At 48.9% G+C, this 23,480-nt stretch overlaps 1 protein-coding gene across 4 annotated transcripts in view; it reads left to right on the forward strand.

The window, feature by feature from the left end:
* The window catches only part of LOC126517781 (uncharacterized), a 68,633-nt gene extending 45,445 nt beyond the window's left edge, over window positions 1-23,188 (forward strand). For 3 of the 4 annotated variants that reach the window (XM_055064566.2, XM_055064567.2, XM_050167572.3), the window contains 10 exons: window positions 6,423-6,552; window positions 7,083-7,128; window positions 7,843-7,914; window positions 8,257-8,299; window positions 8,910-9,053; window positions 12,076-12,217; window positions 16,930-17,016; window positions 20,370-20,418; window positions 21,029-21,103; window positions 23,027-23,188. In XM_055064566.2, the coding sequence (XP_054920541.2) occupies window positions 6,423-6,552; window positions 7,083-7,128; window positions 7,843-7,914; window positions 8,257-8,299; window positions 8,910-9,053; window positions 12,076-12,217; window positions 16,930-17,016; window positions 20,370-20,418; window positions 21,029-21,103; window positions 23,027-23,098 (860 nt within the window). In that variant the 3' untranslated portion in view covers window positions 23,099-23,188. The remainder of the gene's footprint in view (window positions 1-6,422; window positions 6,553-7,082; window positions 7,129-7,842; window positions 7,915-8,256; window positions 8,300-8,909; window positions 9,054-12,075; window positions 12,218-16,929; window positions 17,017-20,369; window positions 20,419-21,028; window positions 21,104-23,026) is intronic. The other variant, XM_055064568.2, reaches the window with a different exon arrangement.
* Window positions 23,189-23,480: the final 292 nt, after the last annotated feature.

The raw sequence follows: 23,480 nt of genomic DNA on the forward strand, positions 1-23,480 counted from the left end.
TTTTTTCATTACAATATTTATGGTGGAAAATACACTACTCAAGAGGCCTCGAAGACGAGGTTATGGGTTCGTCTAAATCGAGGCAGTTCTCGTCAAACCAGTGCGACGGCTGTAACGTCGATCCTTGTATAAAAAACAACAACACGTATATGACGATTTTAAACTCAGCGAACCGAATACCCCCGAAAGCGGAGATGCAGACCTCAAGTTCGGCAGAAAGGTTAAAAGTTGCGGTGAACGACTACAAGTCGGTTAAACCCGCAGAGTACGTACCTTATACGCTTGCACCTTTTTTTTTTGTTTTGTTTTCCTCCCATTACATCAGAGATGAGTAGAGAAGTGAACGTCGCCGCTTAAGCACGCGTACATCAGGCGCTGTCAAGCAGAGGTTGGTGAACAGGCAGGAACAAACAAACAAATAAATAAATAAATAAAACGCAGCAGCGTTTTCCTTAGCAGATCGAGTGACCCCGCTATTCGAGAATGCGGACAATATCATCGATTTGATGCTGCAAGCAGCAAATTTGCGGCGGGCCAGCAAACCGCCTCCGCTCGAGCTCTCCCGGACCATCGCGCCCAGGTCCCTCCCAATCCTCCACGGTATTTTTTTTTCTCCGCACTCGGCTCGCTTCATGTCTCTCAACAGTCGAATCAAGCTGCTACCGCTTCTCCAGGCCCAAGAAATCACGAAAGAAAAGAAAGAAAGAGAGAGGGGGAAGGAAAAAATAACGAAGAAACAGCGGTGGCGACGTAATAGTGTGTCGATATGAGCGCTCGTCCATCTTGGTCGCAGGGTTCCGGCGAGCTCGGAGGAAGAACGCCCGGGCGCTCCGAAATCGGACTCGGCCGCAATCAAAGTCCCCTCGCTCAGAAACCGCCCCGCGCTTCCACCCCTCTCGACCACCGCCGCGTGCTATGTGCCGTGGACCTCGTTTATACGTGTATATATATACCGACCGACAGCAAAAAGCCCCGCGACCAGAGTCGGCGTTGCATCAACGACCGCGTCGAGCGAGTGCGGCCGATCTGACCGCAGGTTAGCGCGGCGAACAAAAACCGATCGCTTCGGCTGACGTCGCCCGTTCCCGAAGTCCCTCCTGCGCTCCCTATCGCTTCCCGCTCTCCCGTCTCGAAGCTTCGTCGAGGGAGCGGCCGCTTGAGAGCGCGGGGGGAAAGAAGGAAGGCACGGCGGGCTCGCTCGCTCGCTCGCTCGTCGGCGGGTCGGGGAGGCCACAGATGGATTGTCCCGAGCAGCGTAAATTGAGAACAGCTCGGACGGATTAGGGCTAGCCATCCGTCCTCCTAGCCGGCGCTGTTGCTCGATTTGCCCACTCGGCTCGCGCTGGAGCCGAAACCGAATCGGGGTGGTTCTTTTCTGCGTCCGTAGCCCCCGTGCACCGTTTTTTTCGTCTGCTTTCTTCGCATTCTTCTGCTTGTCTCCGTTTTCTTCCTTACTTTTTTCATCGACTGCCTTCTGTTTGGATGTTCGTCTGGTCGACCCGTTTTGTTGACCCGGTTGTCGCGGCTGCGTTTGTTTGTTTGCCAACAAGACTCGAAGCGTTGGGTGGCAGGATCCAGAGAAAATGGTCGGGGCGTGCGGTAAAACGCACCTGGTGAGCCCGGTTCGTTCGATGTCCTCTCTCTTTTCCCGAAGCAACGCGCCCCCTGTCATTCATGGCTCTCCATGCCCGGCACATAAAAAAAAAGATGAAGCCTACGCGGAAGCAGGCGACCGCCCGCGATGCTGTCAGCAGGTATCGTCTGCTCGCCGCCGAGTTACAGACGATGACGAGCTCGCGTCCCATCTTTCGGTGTCCATCGTCCTGCTCCCATGATTACGCGTACTTGTGTGACGCCGCCGTCCGCCCCCGGCGTTGACAGGTGGGCCGGAGGTCCGGCTGAATTTCTAGCCCCCGTGCTCCATTCCACTGCTCTTCTTCAACCCCAGAAGAAGCCGGGATCGCCGCGCTTCCAGACAGCAAGGCGATTTCGCTTCGCTCCGTCTGCTACAGAAAAACAGAAAAGAAACATGGCGGCGACTCCACCTCCTCCCCGCGCACCCATTCAGCTCTGGTTCGCGCCTGCCACCCCCAGCTTGGCCTGTGTCAATTTCGCTCGCGGATCAACGGTCGTCGTCGCCGGTGGCGCCGCTTTACAGCTAGCGGGGATGAGGGAAAAAGAAAAAGGAGCAAGGTTTTCTTGTTGGCCGAGATTCCATTTTGAAGGGGCCGAGGAAGCCCTGTTCGCTGGGGGAATTGCTTGCCTATCACTTCTCTCCGGCAGAAGGGCGAAAAACCGTCCCTCGCTTTGCTCTGCTTCTCTCGCCTCTCGAGCCATCGACCGCCGCCGCCTGCGTTATCTTTATTCATGGCTTTTATCTTTCCAATTTTTCCTTCTTTTTCGCTTTCCCATTTTGTTTCTTTCTCTACTCCGACGCAACGTCGGCTGCATGGTGTCCCTTCCTATTTATGTATATATATCTTTCTCCGTTCAAGTCTGTTCAAAAAAAGGAACGTCCGCGAATCCCTTTTTGCAAGGCGTTCTTCGCACGTCGTCGACCCCTGGGTGTTTGTTTGGGTGCGTCGGACGAAAACGGTTTGCCTGTTTGCGCCCGCTCCGGCGGTGGGCGACGTGTTTTGTGAGCGAAACACTTTCTATTCGACGTCTTCCTCATCTTCCTTCTCCTTTTCGGGGCTCGCTCACTTTCTTTCTTTCTTTCTTCTCTCGGCACGGCTGGCTAAAGTTGTTGTTGCTGCTGCTACCTTGGATGGCGTGGCAACCTGTTTTCTGCGTTGGCGGTTTCCTTTGAAGAAGCGCCGCGTAAACGGTTTATCCATAAGAAACGGGCTGCCTCCTCCGAAGCTTCTCTCGTACGCTTTATTGGAAATCTGACGCATTCGCTTACGCCGTTGCAACCGTGGTGACTGTAGATTTACTTCATTCCTCTCTGCCACCTGTGCACCTTACAACGCCTGCTATTAGAGTGGTGATATCCAGCAGTGTCAAGTTAATTCGCCACCCGCTGATGGTGGCTAGCTATATAACTGTGAATTTCTGTTGCTTAACATGAGGTCACGGGTTGAAAAGCAAAATTAAAGGCAATAAAAGTATATTTAATCTTTTAGGTACACAGTTATTGCTGCCCTGGCGGCAATCTATACGGAACAACTTCATTTGAGGACGCCGTACTTGAACCGCTTCAACTTCACCTCTAGGATATCATCAGTTCACGCTTAAAGTGTCACCAAATGAAAATTGCTTAATGTAGCAGGTAATTAGCACCTACGCAAAAGCAGAAAGACCAATTCTTATGGTGAGCAGTAGCTTAGGAAACCGGAAAGGACGCAAAGGTGTGAAATTGACGAACGACGCCATTACACTTTTGTATTGTAGCACCAATCTCTTCGTAACATGATGTGTTTGTGGCAGCATCTGCTGCGTCCTAGTTCGTTAAAAATTAAAGTAGACATCATTGAACTGAAAAGTAAGCAGTACTTTGTCTTATACACTTGGGAATTTTTGAGGCGTAAGATCGGACGATACACAATCGTAAATAGCTGATTTCTGTGACACTCACTTGACATCATCGATGTCTGAGTTGTGACGCAATTTTTTTAACGGTAAAGCTCCGACTTTCTTACACTAAGGAAATGCAAATAATATTTTTATATATATTGTCTATCATAACAAATATGTGTATCTATTTAAGACACTGAGTATCGTTCTGTTACTCAATGTTAAGCTGACCACTTATTCTTCTATCGTTCCATCGTTCCGCGTTTTGTTCTGTTATTAAGGTTAAAAAATTAAGTTACTTAATAAATGCTGAGGTCTTACGTGCCAGAGCCACGCTCTTTTAATGAAGCGCACCGCGGTTGGGGTCTGGGGAATAATTTTGACCACCTGTGATTCTTTAAGGTCCGCCCAATGCACGATAGAGTGGTTGCTGCGTAGAAATTTATGTGTATTCTACGACAAAAGAAGAAAGGGAAATTAGGAAACCAGCGGCGGTAAATAGAATGTCAACAAGAATACGTTTGCCCCTGCAGAGCGTTCACAAAACATTACATTGCTGCACACGCCGCTCAGCCCATAGCTCACGGTACCCGCCCCATACGACGTTATACAAGCCAACTTATCGCAAACGTAGTTCTTTCCGTGCGTCCACTAAAGAAGTTTTTTACGATGTTCGTCTTTTGCTTCCGGTGACTCGTTGACTAATATTGCTTCTTTTTCAGTCCTGCAATTATTTAAGTTAGAAAGTTTAATCCCGTGGTCTTATACGTGCCAGAATGACAATCTGCCTACGAGGTACACCGTAGGCGGGGGGCTGGGGCGGTGGGGGGGGGGGGGGGGGGGGGACTCTGGATAAATTCTGACCACGTTAGGTTCTTCACCGCGCACCTAAATCTAAGTACACGATCGTCGTTGAGCGACAGAAGCGCACTCGCCGCGGCCGGGATCGAAAACACAGCCTCGATCCCAGCAGCGCAACGCCTGCTGTGCTCGAGCCATTTCGAGCCATTTCGAGCCATTGGGCGAGCCCGGAAGATCCTGCGATTCCCCCAACGTATAATGCATGCTATCCTGTTTTGATACCTCGAAATTATTATTTTAAACATGGGGAATCAATCCCGTTTATTCTAAGGTGGCGTTTTTGATACGTAGGAGAGAGTTTTTAGTTGTTGATAGTATCGGCAAACCAATCACTAAAAAACTAATTATTGCACTAATTAAATTAGATATGCGTGGCCAGACCTAAATGAGCAGGACTGACAGTTGGGCGAGTGGGCAGGGGGTTAATTTCTCCCGAACTAAATGTGAACAAGCGGGTAAGTGTTCCTTGGTGTGGAGCTGTTACAGGTCTAAATAGTCCTGCTTACACTGCGGTTCTAACCGCAACTGGCGTCTAAAGTTTTAATATTTCGTGCCTTTGTGATGCCACGTGTTGTTCGCCAACGAATTGTGGCTGAATCAGCGCGGAAATGGCTTGAAATGCGGGGAATCCGCCCAGCTTCGCGGGCGGTGCGGATCAAAGTATACCTCCGTCGCGAAGGCTGCCCTGGATTTCTTTCATTTCCCTTTCCTATTTCTGTTTTCTCTCCCCTTCCTGCCCCGGACAACCAGCGACAAGCTCTTGACACCGATGTATTCACGCCCTCCTCTTAAGGACGGGGATTCCTCGCCCCGGACGAGAACCGCAGCGCCCTTCTTCTTTTCCGGCGGCAGCCCCGAGGCCGTTCTATCGATCAGCGGTTTTCATCGGTGGCGGAGGGTACGCCGCGTATTTTAATCTCGAGGCCGCTCCCGACCTTTCCCTCGGAACTGATATATTTGCTGCTTCCCTTTTTTATGTGTTATTACTCTACTACTTTTCTTTAACCGTATAGTCGAAGTGTCGGTCTATTTTTTATTTTATTCTTGGTCTATCAGTTCGGCGCCTCGTCTTAATTTTTTTTCTCATTTCTTTTTCTTTCTTTCTTTTATGTTTTTCCGGTCTTATATACCTCGTTCAAGTGCAGCCCCATCATACTTGTCTGGTGGTTTTTCTTTCTTTCTTTCTTTTTTTAGTCTCTCGTTGTGCCGTTGACTTACCGATTTTTAATTACCACAAAAGCGTTACCATCTTCAATATTATCCCGCAGCGCTATACCGTTGTCCATTTTCCTGTACTTTTAATTGTTTTTACTGTGCCATTTAAAAAAATCCCATGAAATGAACACCTTCTTGTCTGCAAAGGCATATCGAGAAGCCAAAGTCTCGCACACAATCATCACTCACAACTCACAAATTCTTCAATCGACGTTATGGGCACTGTCAATATGGAAATAAGGAACCTACACGCGATGATGTTGAATACCAACCACGCCGGAGCGGTTCGGTGCACCAGATCAAGGATGTTTCAGTTAATTTCGGCAGTAGAGCATGTTTGCTACACTCTATTGTCCAAGGATTCACTTAGGCAGCGATAAAAACCAATATACCTGAAACGATTGTTTGCTCTTATCGGAAGGATTCAGCTGATATCGTCAAACGGACGAATGTTTATGCATTAAAAAAAAATTGCTTTTGGATCTGTGGGTCCATATGTCATCTATCATCGATGGCAGGATACTGACTGCGCGTGTGCCCTTTAACAGGGAACTGCACTGTAGCGGTTCTATATATAGCACTGTAGCAGTGCTTTTCAAAAAAAGGGGGCCAGGACGTCCATCTAATGTAAGCAACGACGTGCCGATGCGGCCAACCACTAAGCAGCAAAAGCAACCAAGGTAGGCTGTCGCTTATGGTGAGATGGGTGACAACTTCCGTCGCCACACGCTTAGAAAATTTCATGACCGCGGTCGTCTACACCGTGAATGCGATGCGGATCACGATGCTCTGGCGGCTTACTCGCGGTCCATGGCCATTACCGGTTGCAGGCCCCCTCGGTTCCCCGAAGTGGACACTGGGCCAAGCGACCAGCTGTCCCGTTTGCGGGATCACCTTGGCGCAAGCGCAGATGGCCGACCACTTTCAGCTCGAGATGGACAAGCTTGCCGACTTCTACAGGTAAGTACGAGCGGTTTCGGCCCTCAAAATGAACACGCTTCGTCATCGATGACCGCCTATACGTCTGCTCCTATACTATACGCGTATAATGTTCCTGGATCTGTGCGTAATATTTCAGAGAAGCGCATAGTTCTGCATTTGCACTTGAGGGAACGAACACAGGAAAGTAAGCGCTATGATGATGATGATGATGATGATGATGATGGTGATGAGAGAAGCCGATTTGAAAGTGAGTAGTTACGCCGCCAAAACCGTTCTTTTAACCTTTATGTTGTTCGGAACGTTTCTAGCGTTCAGCAAGTGGTCGTAAATGGCATGGGCCGCCTCCCAGCCATTTAGAGAAAATAACAGGTAACAGAGAAAATAACAGGTAGCGGCAGTCATGCTGCTGAGCGCATTTTCTTCGGTTGTAGCCTACTGTCGCACCATCTCTCTCCGTTGTTGGTCTCTTCTCTTCCGCCCCTCTCCCCCCCCCCCCCTATTTTTTCTGCTCGTTTACAGCTCCCCTGATAACCTATTACCCTTTGCAGTTGCCGCCGGTGGGTTGACCGGACACACGAGGACAGCTTGCCACTGGTGAGTTGAGTTTAAATACGGAGACAACGAACGTGACCTTCGCGCTTTTTTCTCATCGACCGTGTTGTTTAGATTGCTTGCATCAACGATACCCTCGAGCCGTTTTACTATTTGCGTCTAACTTAGTGTTGACACGTGCCTAAACGACGTTGCCGCTTAGTACTTTAAGGTCTCGGTCATGACGCTGATGCGGGCAGGTTGTGTATAGCGCCAAACACCACGCCTTGCCAGTACGAGCGCATGCGCGCATGCACTTTTATCCGAAAAGCTGCAGACCACCTACGCGATGGCCGCTGACCACCAGGTCGCTTCAGAAACCTTAACTAGTTAGCTACCTCCTTGGCAGCAGCCATTGGCAAGAGTAGTCATGCTTGTATGGCATTCCCGATTTGTTGAGTCGGTATAGTAGTGACACAGGTCACGGTCGTTGTTCTGTGAGACTTTGCTAACTCAGTGCAGTAACAAGAGGCCAGAAGCGTGCACCGGAAGTAGCGACAGTCTCGTCGTCTCGGTACATAAAATTAGTACTTTGGATGAACGGTGTACGTCCGCAACAAAGCACTCGCAATCTACGTGACAATCTTTGTCCTGTAGGAACCAACTTTCGGGTAGCGGCTTTAGTCTTCCTGCCGCGTGACCCGTAAAGCAATCATCGCAGCATCGAATCGTGCTTCGATTTCACAATCGGCGCGTGCTCTCCTTTCTCGGTTGCAGCAACCGGAACCACAATCTGCCTGTCGGACAGCCTACGAGGCCGGCAAGCGATCGCCCCTGTCTCGGTGGGAGGTAAGCATCAGGTTTTGTTTGCGTTTGTTTGTTTGTTTATTTGTTTGTTTTACGTCCGCATGCCTGTGCTTTACGCCTCTTCTTGAACAGCAAGCAGTCATACCCAGTCTAATACCCATCTTTAGTAAGTGTGTAAATCTCTGAAACGTAGCAGTGCAGCCGAAGCAGACACAGGCGACGGCTAGGAACTGGGGTCGCACACGATGCTAACCCGGTCAACACCTCTCAGTTGCAAAAACCTACGAGAAGAAAAAGAAAGCAGTGTCATCCTAAAGATGTTTCACGTGCCTCCCGCAGTCTTTAATTGGTTTTGTTTTTCTTATCTTTTTACTCTCTTTTCAGACCTACCTCAAGGTCCGCGGTAATCGTCACCAGCGACTGAATGGTAAGCATGGTTTGCTTTAATGACGAAGAAGGACAATGCTACACTGAAACCGCGTACAGGATGCTTTTGGTCCTTCGTAGACAGGCCACTTACAGTTATCCTGGTCTGCATTTCAATTAAATAAAAAAAAACTAAAAGCGTGGTTTTTGACTTCGTTATCGGAAACATGTGCAAAAAAAAAACATGCCAGATCAATTTGCTAGAAATGTTTAAACAATCTGAAGACTGCTTAAATTCAAATTTGCAAAGAAAGGCCATACGTCGCTCAATCTTGCCCGTCCCGCCGTGGTGGTTCGTTGGCGTTCTGCTACGGAGCGCGAGGTCGTGGGTTCGACTCCCGACCGAGGCAGACCTATTTCGATGAAGGCTAAATGCGAAAGTGCTCGTGTACTTGTATTTTGGAGCAAGTTCTCTTTTTCTTTAAATACAGCGCGTGACCTAAATTAATCTGTCGCCCTCTACTACGGCGTCTCTCATAACTCCAGTGTTATTTTCGGACGTTAAACTTCACGAATCAACGTACCAACCAATCAAGCTTGCATCTAAACTTCCTCTCTTCGTCTCTCCGCCCCTTTCCCTTGCCCGCCTCTCTCCATTGGACGACGTCCAGCACTGTGTGGTCGCCGTCGCCGAGCCGAGCTTCCGCTGGACCTACAGTCGGCGGACTGCGGTTCCCCGCCGGGCACGCCGAGGAGTCGAGGTCCACCTCCGCCGCTCAAGGTCGAGCTCTCGGACGCCTCCTACGAGTCAGCCGGTGAGGATGCGCGCAAGCGGCCGGTGTGTACGCGAGAGCGTGTTGTGTACACCGGACCGTCTCCGTGGATCGCGTTTACTGCGCTTGTCGTGGCCTTAAACAGGCCTGGAGAGCTCGAGCGAACAGGCAAATGTAACACGCTACAACGTGCTTGCTTTCCGTCGTTTTCCGAGTGTTTCACCGGGTGAAGCGACGAGGGAATGGTCGCACGAAATTAAAAAGAAAAAGAAAGTTTGACCTTCCTTGTTCCTTTTATTAAATTAACGAAAAAATGAATATTTTTTAAAGAATGCATTATGAGTTAGGCTGGTTTACTGTTTCTCTTTAGTGTCACTTCAGTATTTACGTACGAGTACAGCAATGGCACACGATAAACACTCCTCTGCTGTCTTTTGCCTTTCTTTTCGTGAGCGCACTGCAGGTGGCCAGGGCCGGAACGCACGCGTCGTCAATCTACGTGCCCCTCTAGAAATTAGGCCCGTTAGCAGCTCAGAATAAGTGGCCCCACACGTGCGCATCATATGTATGCTTCCCTCTAGAATGCGTGCTTTTGCGAAATTGGCTGCAGCGATATCGTCCTCCCCGGCACGTAGCTCACTATACACAGTCTCCTGTCTTTTACGTCGCTATCTTTCTTTTATCTTTCTTTTCTGTCACGTTTGAGCACGTGGTTGTGTCTGCACGTGCGTGCGTCAGCGTTCAACTCGAGCCACGGCGCAGCGGGTGCGCGTACGCTTCATTCCGCCAACCGCCCGCATTCCTGTCGTGCTTCTCCACTTGTGTCATAAACGTGTTAGCAGTCGGTAACGGTTCAACAGAAAAAAACAAAGCAACACGAACACCAACACGGCAAAAAAAAAAAGAGGGCACGCACTCAAAAACAAGGTGACGATCGATCGCAGCCCTTTGTCCATCCCGCAATATCCAGCGAAGCCCAACAGAGAGGGGCGCTCCGACCCGGCACATATATTTCGGACGAAACGCAGCGTGCAAAGCGGTCGGCTGTTTGGCGCACCTCTCCCACATACACACGCACGCACACCCGCTCTATTTCGCGGAACACTGTGAGTTGCGTGCAGCGTTCTGGAGACGCACCGCGCGGAGTGCCGTGCGAGGCAGTTCGGGAGGGCTATGTACCTCGACCGTCGCGACGACTACACCCCCCCCCCCACCTCCCCCGCCTTAGTTACAGCAACGCCTGCAGCGTACACTGCCACGCTCCAGGGAGCACAGCGCGCAGGAAGACCTCGGCTCTCGGTCCTCTCCGAACGCCCGCGTTCAACGCGAGGATGCGCACAGTATTGCCACTCGCCTCAGTGACCTCGCTAGCTCCGTCGCGAGCCCCGGCGTTGTTCCGGGAGGGTCTCGCCTCTCTCGCTCTCCGGCTCCTGCCTCTTTCCCCTTGCGTTTCCCGAAATCCTTTCTGCCCCGTTGAGCCCCCGCTATGCCGCCGACGCCCTGCGGCGCCCGGGTACCGAGACTGTACTGGAGCCCGCACTGTGACCCGGTATGGCGTGCGACGGGTCCACTTATTAAAGGACGTTCTTCGTGGTGATGCAGAGAGAGAGAGAGAGAGAGAGACGGGGGGCGAGACGCGAAAGGGTGCGAGGAACATTGGACGCAGTGGAACGAAAAAGAAAGACCGTCGTGGCTGGGCTGGCGTAACCGTTCCCTTCTGACCGTCACTTCCTTCCCGGTTTAAATCGGCATGCACTTCGACCCGTACTCGGGACTCTTTATTCCTTCCGAAGGCGCTGCTGATTATGCCCACCTCGATCGCTCTCCTTCGAGAGGCGCGGCACGGAGTGAATTTTGACAGCAAGCTTCTTGGCTTTTTCAGCAGTTGACACGTGGCGAAGCTTTTCGTGTCCTCTGTTCTAGTAGTTCTCTACAGCAGACTGCTGGCAGCCGTCTCTGAGGACCGTTATTAAGTGGGTGGTTGGGAAGCGACGGCCCCGATCCAACATTTGGCGCTCCACGTGAGGTCTCAAATAGGAGAAAACACACCTGCAGTCCCAAGCCACGTGCTAGCAGCCATGGCTGCAACTTGTTCCCGCATATTCTGTCGCAACACCACTGACAACCTTCCGCCGCGCTGCTTGCGCCTGCGCTAGAAATAGCGCTGGTGTGTCGTGCCGTACTGCCAACGTTCCGTGGTAGACTAGAAAGGACATTTTTTTTTTTTAGCAAGCAGCAGTGATTATGTAGCTGACGAAGAACGAGCTGGCATGACGAAGAAATCGTGAAGCAGTGGATGGTCGCCTTCTGAGGCTCGTACGGCTAGTTGACATCGCATACAATAAGAAAAAACGTAAGTTGCGCTATAGTTCCAGCATTGCTTCTTGTATATGTCGCATCTTCCTCTGGTTACGTTGTTTGAAATAATAAACCAGTTGTTAGTCTGCGCTCGTGTTGTGTACTTCCCCTCGTCCTTCGTCCGGGTTGCGCTGCCCACCCATAGAAACATGTTCAATCACCAACTCGCCCAGCTTGCCGTCTGAATTCCTCTGGTTGCTCGCACACAAGTTCGCTGTCGTTTTTCACTCGGATTTCTTGTCGTGGACCCGCTATTCTAACTCAACCAAATGAATGCAGGTGTACAGTGCCCTCAATATGGAAATTACCGCGCAAGGAAGTTCGAGCTACGCAAGGTGACAGTGACGGCTGTTTCAGTTCTCGAATACCGCACGACGCGACATGGCAGAGTAAAAGAGAGCGAACAGGGCGAAGAAAAACGAGCATTTGACCGCTGAATAAAAAATGGGGAGTTAAAATGTCGGGAGATTGGGAGCGAAGGGAACCGCCCAGTGGGGGGTGGGGGGGGGGGGGGCGCAGCCAGCTCTTACACCACCGAGCCGCCCTTCTTGGCGCACGCATGCCGCTTTTTGCGCTTCTCTTTTTCCGTGTGGTGTTCCTTCGTGTGTCGCGTACTGGGGGGGGAGGTGGGGACGAAATTTTGCCATTCTTTCGCGCTTACGAACCGGCCTGTCTTTTCTCACTCCCGCCCTTTCTCCGAACGCAGAGCGTTGCCGATCGGGATCTCCAGGAGGAGGAGGAGGCAAGGATCCCCAGTCGCCGTCGGGAGTTCGGGATCGAACGGGGAGCGCCGACGGGACCGCCGACTCCCGAGGCGGCGGCGAGCAGTCGTCCACAGGGCGCGACGGGTGAGTTTCGTTCTTACACTTTTTTTCTGTGTTTTTTCTTAGTGTATCGATGTTCACAAGCGACAGGTGTTTGTACGGAAGAGCACCGGATAAAAAATCGATCTGCGGCGTTTTATTTATTTTTTTCTGACGGGTTACGGAAGCAGAGGCCAACGGGAGTGCATGCGTTGAGCTTTCCTTTCCTTGTGGTAGAGGACACTCTCCCGTTATGTAGCTGCAGGCCCTGTTTCTGTATAATCGGTCCAACACGACCTACTATACTGTAGAGCGTGCAGTGGCCATATACAAGACAAATCCGACAGCACTGTCTCAAGGCCCTTCCACACTTAGGCGCATATTGAGCCCCTGGCACTCTCCGTCAACGCAACTTCGAGCAATCTACTCGTACTGCTTCATCGGTTGCCTTGAATCAGTTGGCTGCCTTACAAAACTGTAACTGTCACTCGAACTTCTATTTACGTTCGATAAAAAGTTACCATCGAAATCAAGATGACAAGTAGGGCTCGTGTGTCCTCCGTTGAAGATGCCAAAAAATGAAATCAAATTATCAGGCTGTGTTTCTTTAGTGTGATTTCCTTCTCACCTCCTTAGTGACATATACGTAACAGGTGGGTACAAAAGGAACCTTTCAGCGAATTTCACTGCCATCCGCCTGCGCTTAAAGGGAGGCATGAAAGGATGTGAAATTACAAATTTCTGCAAACATGTTTTCGTAACGCTTTGTCACTGTTAGTGGGAAGATGATTTGAAGTTGTGGTGCTCTTGCATGAACCACTTGACAGCAGCGCCCATGTCATCTAGAACGAAGCGTGACGTTTGACTACCTTCGCTTCATTGATGTACATTAAGTACACTCCTAACCCACGTGCCGGCTAAGCTATTCCTCACTAGGTCGTCTTATGGATGGCGGTGTCAACTTATGGTCAACTTATGGAACTCAAGTGTCTTAGAGCGAAAAATTCGCGCTTCTTTCAATTCTTTCAGCAGACGCGCGTGCCTTGTGATATTTGTAACAGCAAACTTTTTGACTCTTTACGGATCATATAAGGCATAAGTTGTTATTCCCTCACCTGTTTATGTTAATTCTTACGCAAGTATTCTCGGCCCATGCCACCTATCATACGTCCATCGTGCCAACGCTACGGTAATTGATTCAAATGTGAACCGACTACAGCCCAAGAACAAATTCTGACTCATAGTTTCGTGTGGTATGGTTATTACAGTTATCGGTTACATATGCTCTTGATATTGTGTCTTTACACCACTCCTACGAAAGTGAAATATTATTTTCCATTAGCATAGTTTCTTCTTACATTGTGATTTTGTCATTATCTCGTATACACTAAAAGAGAAAGTGCCCAGGACAGCTTCTATTACGGAACTTCTCAATTTACAGCTGAAAAAATGCACACTTGCTTTTCTTACGCGCCACGCAAATGAACTTAAAATAAGTTCCATTCTCGGCAGATAATTCAATCTCACTATGTGAGAACTCAATCCAGTTGGAAGCGTCCTTCCTTAGCTGCGAGTTCAATGATACGCAACGTAAATGAGCAACGCAGCACAGCACGAAAGCAGTATGATATGCGAAGAATCGTGGAACAATGGTACAACAGTAGAACCAAATGAAGACTTCATTTTCGCGGTAGCGCGCACAGCATAAAGCACGACTACAAGCCACACATGCCCATGTGGCGGCGGCACAGCAGCGCTACTGGTGCGATCTTGCGACAGTGACGTCAACCAGCACACGCAAAGCACGGCCTCCGAGATTCGGCAGCGCACATCAATTGCAACTGCCGTCGTTTACTATCCACTGGTTCGATGGCATCAGCAGCAACCATCGTTAGCGTATAGCAGATTATTTTGCCTTCTTTTCCTTAATCAATACTTCTTTTTGGGCGATTTGGTTCATCTTGAAACATATGGGTAACAGCGCAAACAGACGACCACAAGAAGGGAGACACGTACACACAAGCGCTTTTGTGTTCGTGTCTCCCTTCTTGTGGTCGTCTGTTTGCGCTGTTACACATATGTTTGTTTTCGTTTCATCAAGAAAAAAGAAAGGACGGGACACAGAAACGTTTGTCAGACATTGTAGTTAAAGGAAACGCCACGAGCTGGCTCTACGAGGGATGGCGCTGCCATTGACGTAATCGGCGTTTCGCTATTCCGCAATGTGGAAGAGGATTATGAAGGGTTAAAGCTGTATACTGCATGACTTCAAACAAACAGCGGATGCGTAATGGCAGGGCATAAAGCGCACCGCAAGAAAATAGCAAGACCAGATTATTGTTCTTTCTTTCCTTTTTTTTTTGAGTCGGACCATTTCTTGATACAGAACACCATGCAAAAGTGTAAGAAACATCAGCCCTAGCTGCGATGAGTCGACTCTCTCCGTCAGCGCTGACAGCGCAAGATTAAATGCATGCTAAATAAGCAAGAATAAAAGCAGTGATCAGGCGGTAAAGTAGATTCAGAAGCAAAAACAACGTCGCTACTGCGAGAAGTCACTTCCCTGCGAGAGCTCCACAGGCACATAAGAAAGCCAAATTGATGGACTTTCGCCTTCATTTTTTCTTCTTTCTTTTGCGTTATGGATCGGCTTCACCGACGGCGCCCTAAAATGTAACGAGGACTTCGCGTCTACGGAGTCTCGCGGTAGAAAATAAAGAAAGATTCATTCTTAAGTGGAAAATCGTAACTATGAAACATTTAAAGAGACGAGAGACCAAGTATAGCATGTGATGTTTTTCCAGCTTCCACGAAGCAACGAGCATAAGTATAGGGCAAAAGGGAATGAAAGAATCAAAAATGAAAAAAAAAAGCACATGCCGAAGCAACGGATTCCATTTTGCTCTCATGCAAATGCTCTCGATATAATTCAATTAGGACTGCGGGCGGGCTTCTCGCCGACAAGATGTTCTCCGCTGTTTGACAACGTGCCCTCCCCCTTCTGTTCCCCCCTTCTTTTTTTCCTTAGCTTACTCGTCTCGACTTGACATGGAACGGCTCGAGTTGACTCGCATGACCGGCACGCAGATCGACACTCGGTCGCTTCCCCGTTACTCGCAGCGAAGCTAAACTTAAAAAAAAAAACAAAGCAAAAAAGAAAGAGCGAGCGCGAGAGAGCGGTTCCTCCGCAGTGTGAAAAGAACTCAAGATGGGCTGCCATACCGGGGGTGGTGGTTTCGTGCTATCGCTTTGAAGCGCACGAAAAAAACTTCGACTCGTTTGCCCTAACATGTACTACTACACACCGTACACGCGACACAGAAAGTTCAGCGAGGACGGGCAGTTCGAAGTGATGGGCGGCCTTCGCGGCGTCTGGCTGAGGCTGTCGTGTCGGGACGCAAGAGGCACTGGCGGGAAAGTGAGAAGCGGTGCTTTTAGTCAAATTGCCCCCGCGTTGACGGGTGCCGTCCGTTTCGACGTCGGCCCTCGAGCAAGGGGGTTGAAAACGCACCCTCCGGCTCTGAATACGGCTCCGAGTATGGCCATGCGAATACGGAGAGGCGCAACAAAAAAAATTTAAGAAGAACGTAAAGAAAAGCAAGTATTTGTGGAACAGTGATGGGGTGAAGTTGGGGAAAGGCCCCGGTGGGATGAGAGCGGGTCCGCCGCGACGCCAGAGTGACATCAGTTCCGGTCGGCTGACGTGACGCGACAGTCACTCAAATTGGCAGTGTCAGGTGAGAGAAGGCTGGTCTCTCGCAAAAGCAGAGAGTGAAAAGAAGAGGAAGGGTGACAGGACTGTCCCGCGTAGGGAGGATAAGGCAGAAAGTCGAGGTGACGAAACATAACGAAAAGTAACGACAAAAAATTTCACGGTGAAGGCTGGCGGAGGATCCGCCATACGCTATAAAGCGAGAGAGGGAGGCTACTGTCCCGACAAACACTTCCCACCAGTGAAAAAGAAGAAAAGAATTGAAAGAAACGATATGTGGACGGGCAAAGCGCATTTATGCACGTGTCGATGGGGCCAGTTTGCAATGATAGGGAACATTTCGCTTCCCTAGCCCCCCCCCCCTCCGTTGACCCGTTTGGGGAGAATAGAGCAGGGGAATCGGGAGCATTGGGAAGAGATTGCCTTTTACTGTAGCCCGGGCAGGGAATGAATGTAGAAATGAAGCCGTCTTGTGCGGATCTGCATGACGCTGGCAGCGAAAATAGAAGTAAATTATACAATCAATACTGCTTTTGACGGAGATACGACAATGTTTAGAGAGTGAAAGAAATGAAATGAGATTCCACAACTCACAATCATTCCGGTAGACTTGAAGAACTTACTGTTCTAGTGGACGCGAAAAGGCCAGTAGCTCGAGATTTTTTGTTCCTGTAAAAAACAATTTTAATGTGTACCAAATATTTGTCTTGGCCATGGATGTCAGCCTATTGATTCGGGACCTTTACAAACGGACAAAGGGGACCCTGAGAGAGGAAGCGTTTCCTGAAGGACGACGGACACTCAATAAACAAGAAGCAGCGGTAGTCAGTTAGATTTCTCCCGTCTAGCATACCGTAGCCGATTGTCTCAGTTTTTAAATCTCTAGCCTTCTCTCCATTTGTATCAGTAGTCGTATAGATGGGCAGATGAACATTTAGTCCGAAACTTTCACGCCGTCCCGGCCGTGACTCGTTCCTTCGATCGAACCCGTCGGCTCACACTTTCTTTTTCTTTCTTTCTCTCTGGTTTACTGGCCTCATCGCAGGTCCCCTTCGTCATCGGGCGCGGGAGCCGGTGTCGGGAGCAGTAGCGAAACGCCCTGCACTGAAGATGGTCAAGCGGCCGATGAGAGGTGATTGCTCTCCCTCGCCTTCTAGCTAGGCCTCCCTCTCTATGCCTTCTCTCCATTTTATCGAGTTCGCTCCGTTCCTCCCTACAGTAACTGGCACATTCGTAAGGCCTACGTTGCGTTGCCTCAGCGTGTAATCGACTTCAGACAGTAGACAAACGTAAAATCGACTGCGCCGGCTTCTAATGGAATTGTCTTCCCTGCGTTGAGAAACTGGGCAGACTCTGAGCATGGCCTTCGAGATCGCAACAGCGTGTCCTGTCGCCGATCTCGGAGGCCATGCTCTGGCACATCTAGTTCTGGGATATCTAGTTCTGGAAAGAAGGACGAAGTTTAGGTCAAATCTTCGTACTACCCATTATTTCCACGCTGACTGAATTGCTCTGCACGCACCCACCGTAGACAGTAGCCCAACAGCTCTCTCTAGTAAGTGTATGAAACTCTATGCAAATTCCCAAGAAAGTGGATCGTGTGGGGAGCCGCCACCATAGCTAAATTGATGGAACGTTGCATCGCTCAACGCAGAAGACGTGGGTTCGAATCCCACTTGCGGCGAGTTGTCTTGCGTTCAGTTTTCATTTACCCTTTTTCTTGTTATTCCTACATTTAGCAAAAAATAACGCTTCAATTCCCCTACTCGGTGGCTTCATATGATTGTGATTAACCAAACATTGGAGCCCCCTCAGTGTGTCTTCTCGTTCATTTACCCGAGGAACAGCACAAAGCTACAAAGGAAACCCACACTTGTTTCAACAGACCAGGACAAAATTATTTTCCACTGCGAAATTCACCTCGCACAGACCGGCTACAGTAATCTTGGCGGTATATGTAGGGTGTTCCTCCTAACGCTAGCGAAATTATCAACAAAACAGGAAGAAAAACTGAACGAAAACGGTGCAAGTTATGGTTATAAGAACTGCAGTGTTCAGTCATCACATGTCTGAGCACCGAACACTGTAGACCTTGTAATCGTATCTCGCACCGCGTTTTTTGCTCCCTTTTAACAACTTGTCTAACGTTAGCTGTGATAATGAAAACGCCAGCCATAAAATTAGAGCTGTCCAAGTGGGTGGGGAAAACAAACTAGTCTATATACGGGGAACTGCACAATGGGTTCAGACCAGGCAGACGCTTAGAAGGTAATATTTTCTGTTCTAACTCAGTCATAGGCATTTCGATAGCTCGAAATAAGCCTTTGTGGATAGGATTCCTAAATGTTAAAGTGCTTACGACAAAATATACAGGGAATCGCTATGGGACATGTAGAAGGATCGACATTTGGGCGAGTTGGTACTGGTTGAACATCTTGAAGGGGCAGCGCAATAAGACGAATACAGAAGGCAGGAACACACAGGACAGCGCTGACCTGTGTTTTCACCGCAGGTTTTGCTGACCTGTGTTTCAGCGCTGTCCTGTGTGTTCCTGCCTTCTGTATTCGTCTTATTGCGCTGCCCCTTCAAGATGTTCTATGGGACATTCTCAAGCACGAAGGCATGGATGACGATTTCGTGAAGCTTCCGGGGGAGATATATAGAGATTACCGAGTGCAAATTGTATGCGCTGGCCGGAAATGCAATGAAGTTGTGAAAATTCATCGAGAACCTGAAGCAAGGATTCCTTCTATTTCCATCATTGTTTATGCTTTCTGCTAAGCGGATAGAAAGGCGACTGGAAAACAGTGAATTAGGTTTTGTTTATCTTACATCCGTAATGGGCAAAGGGTGCAGGAGAAGGTCCCAGAACTGGTGTACGCATACAATAAAGTGCTACTAGCGGACAATGCAAGACATTTACACGGACTCGCGAATACATGTGGCAATGCAGCGACAAATGTAGACCTTAGGTTTAGCACGATGAAATCCGAAATTATTATCTTTAATGAAGAGACTAGTAATGACGTGGTATCAATTCATCAACAAGTCGAACCCAGAGCCAAGCAACACAAATACCGCGGAGTATATATAAACGAAGGAAAGCCTTACTCAAGCAGACACCAAGATAATCTGAAGATAAAGGGGAAGCGTATTGCGGCAGTAATTAAACATAGAATAGTTTGGGGCTACCATAAATATGAGGTGGTGCGAGGAATTTGGAAAGGGGTAATGGTGCCAGCACGGACACCCGCAAATACCATTCTGTGCTTAAAATCAGATATTTCGTCTGGGTCGGCAGTTAACTAAAGGCCGGCGGGACCATTGGCATTGGGAGCCCAAGGTATAACCAGAAATTATAGGCACTGCAGGGTGACATGGGTTGGGCCTCTTTCGAAATCAGAGAATCCCGAAGCAAAATTAGTCTTGAAGGAAGACTCAGGAATGAAAATAAATGGGCGACTAAAGTGCGCAAATATCTCTACCTCAAGAGCGCGGAAACAAAATGGAGGAAGAGGTCAATAAAGTTGGCAACCAAGCAGTTTTAATTGGAAGTTTAGACGCACAACTCCGAGTCATCAAAAAGAAAGTGAGAGACAGAGACGGTAAATTGGATGCGACGGATGGGAACCGAAGAGAGGGGGACACCTGAGCTGCGCCTTAAAGGGTATGCCGCGATAGCCTAATCGTTCCCTTCAGTGGTTTTTGTTCTTACACAGTCACTGTTGTTAGTTCGCATTCATTCGTTCATAACGAACGAATGAATGAACGAGCGCCGGCAATGCGTCCGCGATTCGCCTGGCCAACGCCGTAGTAGACGTCGCGGTTGTCTCCACTCTGTACGGAGTGACTGAATCACGTGACTGTGACGTGGGTTTCTCGGCACGCCGTGGACGCCGCCGCCTTCTCCGCTGAACGGGAGTTTTAACGCTCTCGCGCTAAGCAAGTTCATGTAAATTTACAAATGCGACAAGAAAAAAGCAAATCTGGTCTCCGTGAAATAAAGGAGCTGAGACGAAAACTCGACGCGCTGCACGGCCGTTGTCATGCCATCGTCGTCAGCCTGCCGCCATTTTGCCGTCGGCGCGCCGTCGTTTCGACACTGTCTCAATTCCCGTTGTCGTCGTGCCGTCTTGGCCATGCTGCCGTCGTCGTACAGCACCGTCATTGTCTCCATTGTCCTCCTTCCATTGTCGTCACACTATCGTCGTCTCCTCGATGTCACGCCGTCTACAAAAACATGTTAAAGATAATTTGTGCCGCCATCACGAAACTCAGTTTTCGACGTCAGCAGTATATGCTTCGGAAGCATTACTTGCGTGCCCATTTGATTTCTGCGGCCTACATAAGAGGGGGGAGAGGGGGCATTTACTTACTTTGACAATCCTTTCATGGAAGTGTCACAAGAGCAGCTGCAACAGTGAAGAGCGTATTTCTACGTTGCTAAGTGCCTTGACCTATACTCTTTTCTTTTTCTATCTGCAGAAGCGCAAGTGCAGACGAAACAGTCAGGTGGAAGTGCGTCATTTGTTCGGTAAGTGCAAACACCATTTCGTGAATCACACTTCCCTCACGTTTGCATCGTGGTGCCTTTCTCTTTTCTTTTTTTCTGAATTCATGGCCCAGAGTGTTTGCTACAAAAATTACTAGAAAGAAATCTAGCGGGGCGGAACGTTCTTCAGCTGCCATGAGAACCATCCGTAGTGCATAAATTTGTCTCATCTGCATGGTACTGTCTTCAAACCTTGTAGTAGCCGTGGGCGCCGGGTGCAAGGGGCTAGGGGGGAGGGGGGGCTGTCATATACGTCTGAAGACACCCGAAAATTGTTGATATCCTCTCCTCCCTCGACTACACCCGGGGGGGAGGGGGGGTGACAGAAGACCTATGGGCCCCGGGCGCCAGACGACCTAGCTACGCCACTGCTAGAGGTTGAGCTGGTGCAATGAGATTAGCAATTATTCAGGCGTAAGATATGGAATCGACTGACACAAAATAATAATAATAATGAAAAAGACAACTAGAGATCGATGGGAGACGCCTTCGCTCTGCAGTGGGCATAAATCAAACTGAGAGTGATTTAAGATCTATAATGACGTGTGTCTGATCTTTCCTTCTTTTTTTTTCTTTTTTGTCTTTTCCACAGGGTCCGTACACAACTCCGCTGGTCTCCGTATGTTGTTGGCACGTCCACTGCGAACGCTGCTGGCTTCAGACTCTGGTAAGCACCTCCCGCATATGGCTTTGTCTCACCAGTAAAACGAGCATTCCTTGTTAATCCAAATCTTAAGCTCGGGGGCGCCTATCTGAATACGTGAGAATGGATAAATCGTTTTTCTCGGCAACCACAGCACCGAGTTTGATGATGTTTCTCGCATTTAAAAGAAGTTGAAATCTGGTGAATGGTGCAAGCGGAATTCTGATTTCGGTCCTCAATATTTTCATAACAACTGTTGAAAATTGTAATATTTCAATAAACGAAACTATCCATTTTACAACTTCGTAACGGATCAATGAGGTATGGCATCACAATTCCGTAAACTGCTCCTAATAATGCACCTAAAGCGGACAAAATTGATGCATTATATACACGTCTTACGTTTACCTTTGGTATGTGAGTGGGACGTTCGCAGAACACCTCGTAAACTTTATCACAAGTTCACGAGAGCTGCAACTTAATAAAACCAAATGGTTCGCTTTAGATGCTCTCATGAATTCCATTTACAGAACTGTGATATCTGTTTTTATGGGTGCAGAGTTTCAGATTTGTAAACATTGTGCTCTTTTTTTTTTACGTACCAATTTTTGGGAGTTTTTTCTAAAATATTCCAGGCTATCAGTAAAAATTCCGCTTCCTACAGTCACCAGAACTTAACTTTTACTCTCAAACGCAACAAATTTCATTCAAGCAGGTCAAGGGATTGCTTCATAAATCCGTTTCTTGCGTTTCGCATGTATGTGAATTGGCGGCATCGGAGTGGACCCCGAGCTAAAGCTTCCTGGCTCATAACATTTGCCCCACCTCCCCTCCCTACATAGACCGTGCAGAGTCGGAAATAGAGGACATATCTTTTTGAACGCACACCGCATTACTCCTATGTGTTCACTGCAGTTGCAGCTGGGACCATCGCCTCTATTATGCGCAGTATTTCAGTGCCAAAATTTCCCGCTACTGTTCCCACATGCGGCTGCTCCGATTCTTCAAGACGATTAGGACCTCCAGCACCACACCCGTCAATGCCAGTGCAAAAACCACCCCGACTGGCATTGCAATCGCTTGAAATAAGTTTTGTGCTGACAACAACTATTGGCCTATTATGGTGGTCTTGTGGCGACCTACAGACAACCTTTGTGCAGGGCTTCAAGCCCTTTGTGCGGGGCTTCATAAAGTAGCTAAATGTGTAGCAATGAAAGTAGCAATGAAAGAAAGGTAGTAGCAATGAATAAGCACCGAGTGGAGAGTTTATCCGTGCCTGCATTCCCTTAGTGTACAATGAATCGCTTTGTTAGTCACACTATAAGGAGAAATTTGGGAGCAAAATAATTACAACGAATTCTCATTCCCTCAATTTCATCAAAAGGACGCTGTAAATAAAGGTTAAATCAGTTTCGACTGATAAGTATTTCTTTGAGATGTTCATGTTCATTAGGCTCGCGGTAACAGCTTGATTGCTAGCACAGAAAGACGAAGGCCAAGCTCTCAATTTTGTTTTACTGTTTCGCGATGAAATCTCAGCGCCGGTGCCTTAGTGTGGCGTAACGGATTCTAACGCATTATTTTCGTACTTGGGCCGGTGTGGCGCCTCAAACCTCTCGAAACTCCTTCAAGTTCAGCATTTGGTACCTTTGGAATGTGATGCAGTCCACCTTTGCCAATAAAAAAATTCATTGCGCTATATGCCACAAAAATTTCACATATATATATATATATATATATATATATATATATATATATATATATATATATATATATATAATATTAGGTGGGATAAGGAAGAATGTGTCCATATATTATTAATGTGTTATGAAGCCTTTTCCTTAAAGAGCCGAATTTGTGTCACCACTCTCTGTGCGCAGAGGGCGGGACACTGAAAGTTATTTGTCACTTACAAGCCGTATGCATTTTGCTCTGCCACGCGTGCAGGGTGCGAAGAGGCTCTGCCCGCAGTGCGACGCGGTCACGTGCCCGTCCGACCTGCGCAAGATCCACCTCTAGGGGGCGCCACGCACCACGCTTCCGCTTCCCTCTCGTCTCCGACGGGCCGGGCATCGACGCGTCCACGCGAAGCGCCATCTCCTTACGTACGCCGCCTGCTGCGGAGACGGCCGCCGGCCAATCAGCGAGCTTGGCGTCTCTCGAACGACGAAGTGCAATGGTTCTCGCCGCGACACAGCCCCACTGCGGGGCTGCTGGCGGCGTCAGAGCGAGTTTTTAGTCACGATGGAGCGATGGTCGGGTGTTCTGCGCACCGAGAAGCGGCGATCGAAGACGCGCGGTTGGCTTATCGACTTCATTGGGGATCTGCGCATTAATTATCCAGGAGGGTTAAGCCTGAGCTCAAAGATAGCTCACCATTGTTACTATCAGTCCCGAAAGA

This window comes from Dermacentor andersoni, chromosome 11 (genome assembly GCF_023375885.2).
Source record: "Dermacentor andersoni chromosome 11, qqDerAnde1_hic_scaffold, whole genome shotgun sequence".
NCBI lineage: Eukaryota > Metazoa > Arthropoda > Arachnida > Ixodida > Ixodidae > Dermacentor > Dermacentor andersoni.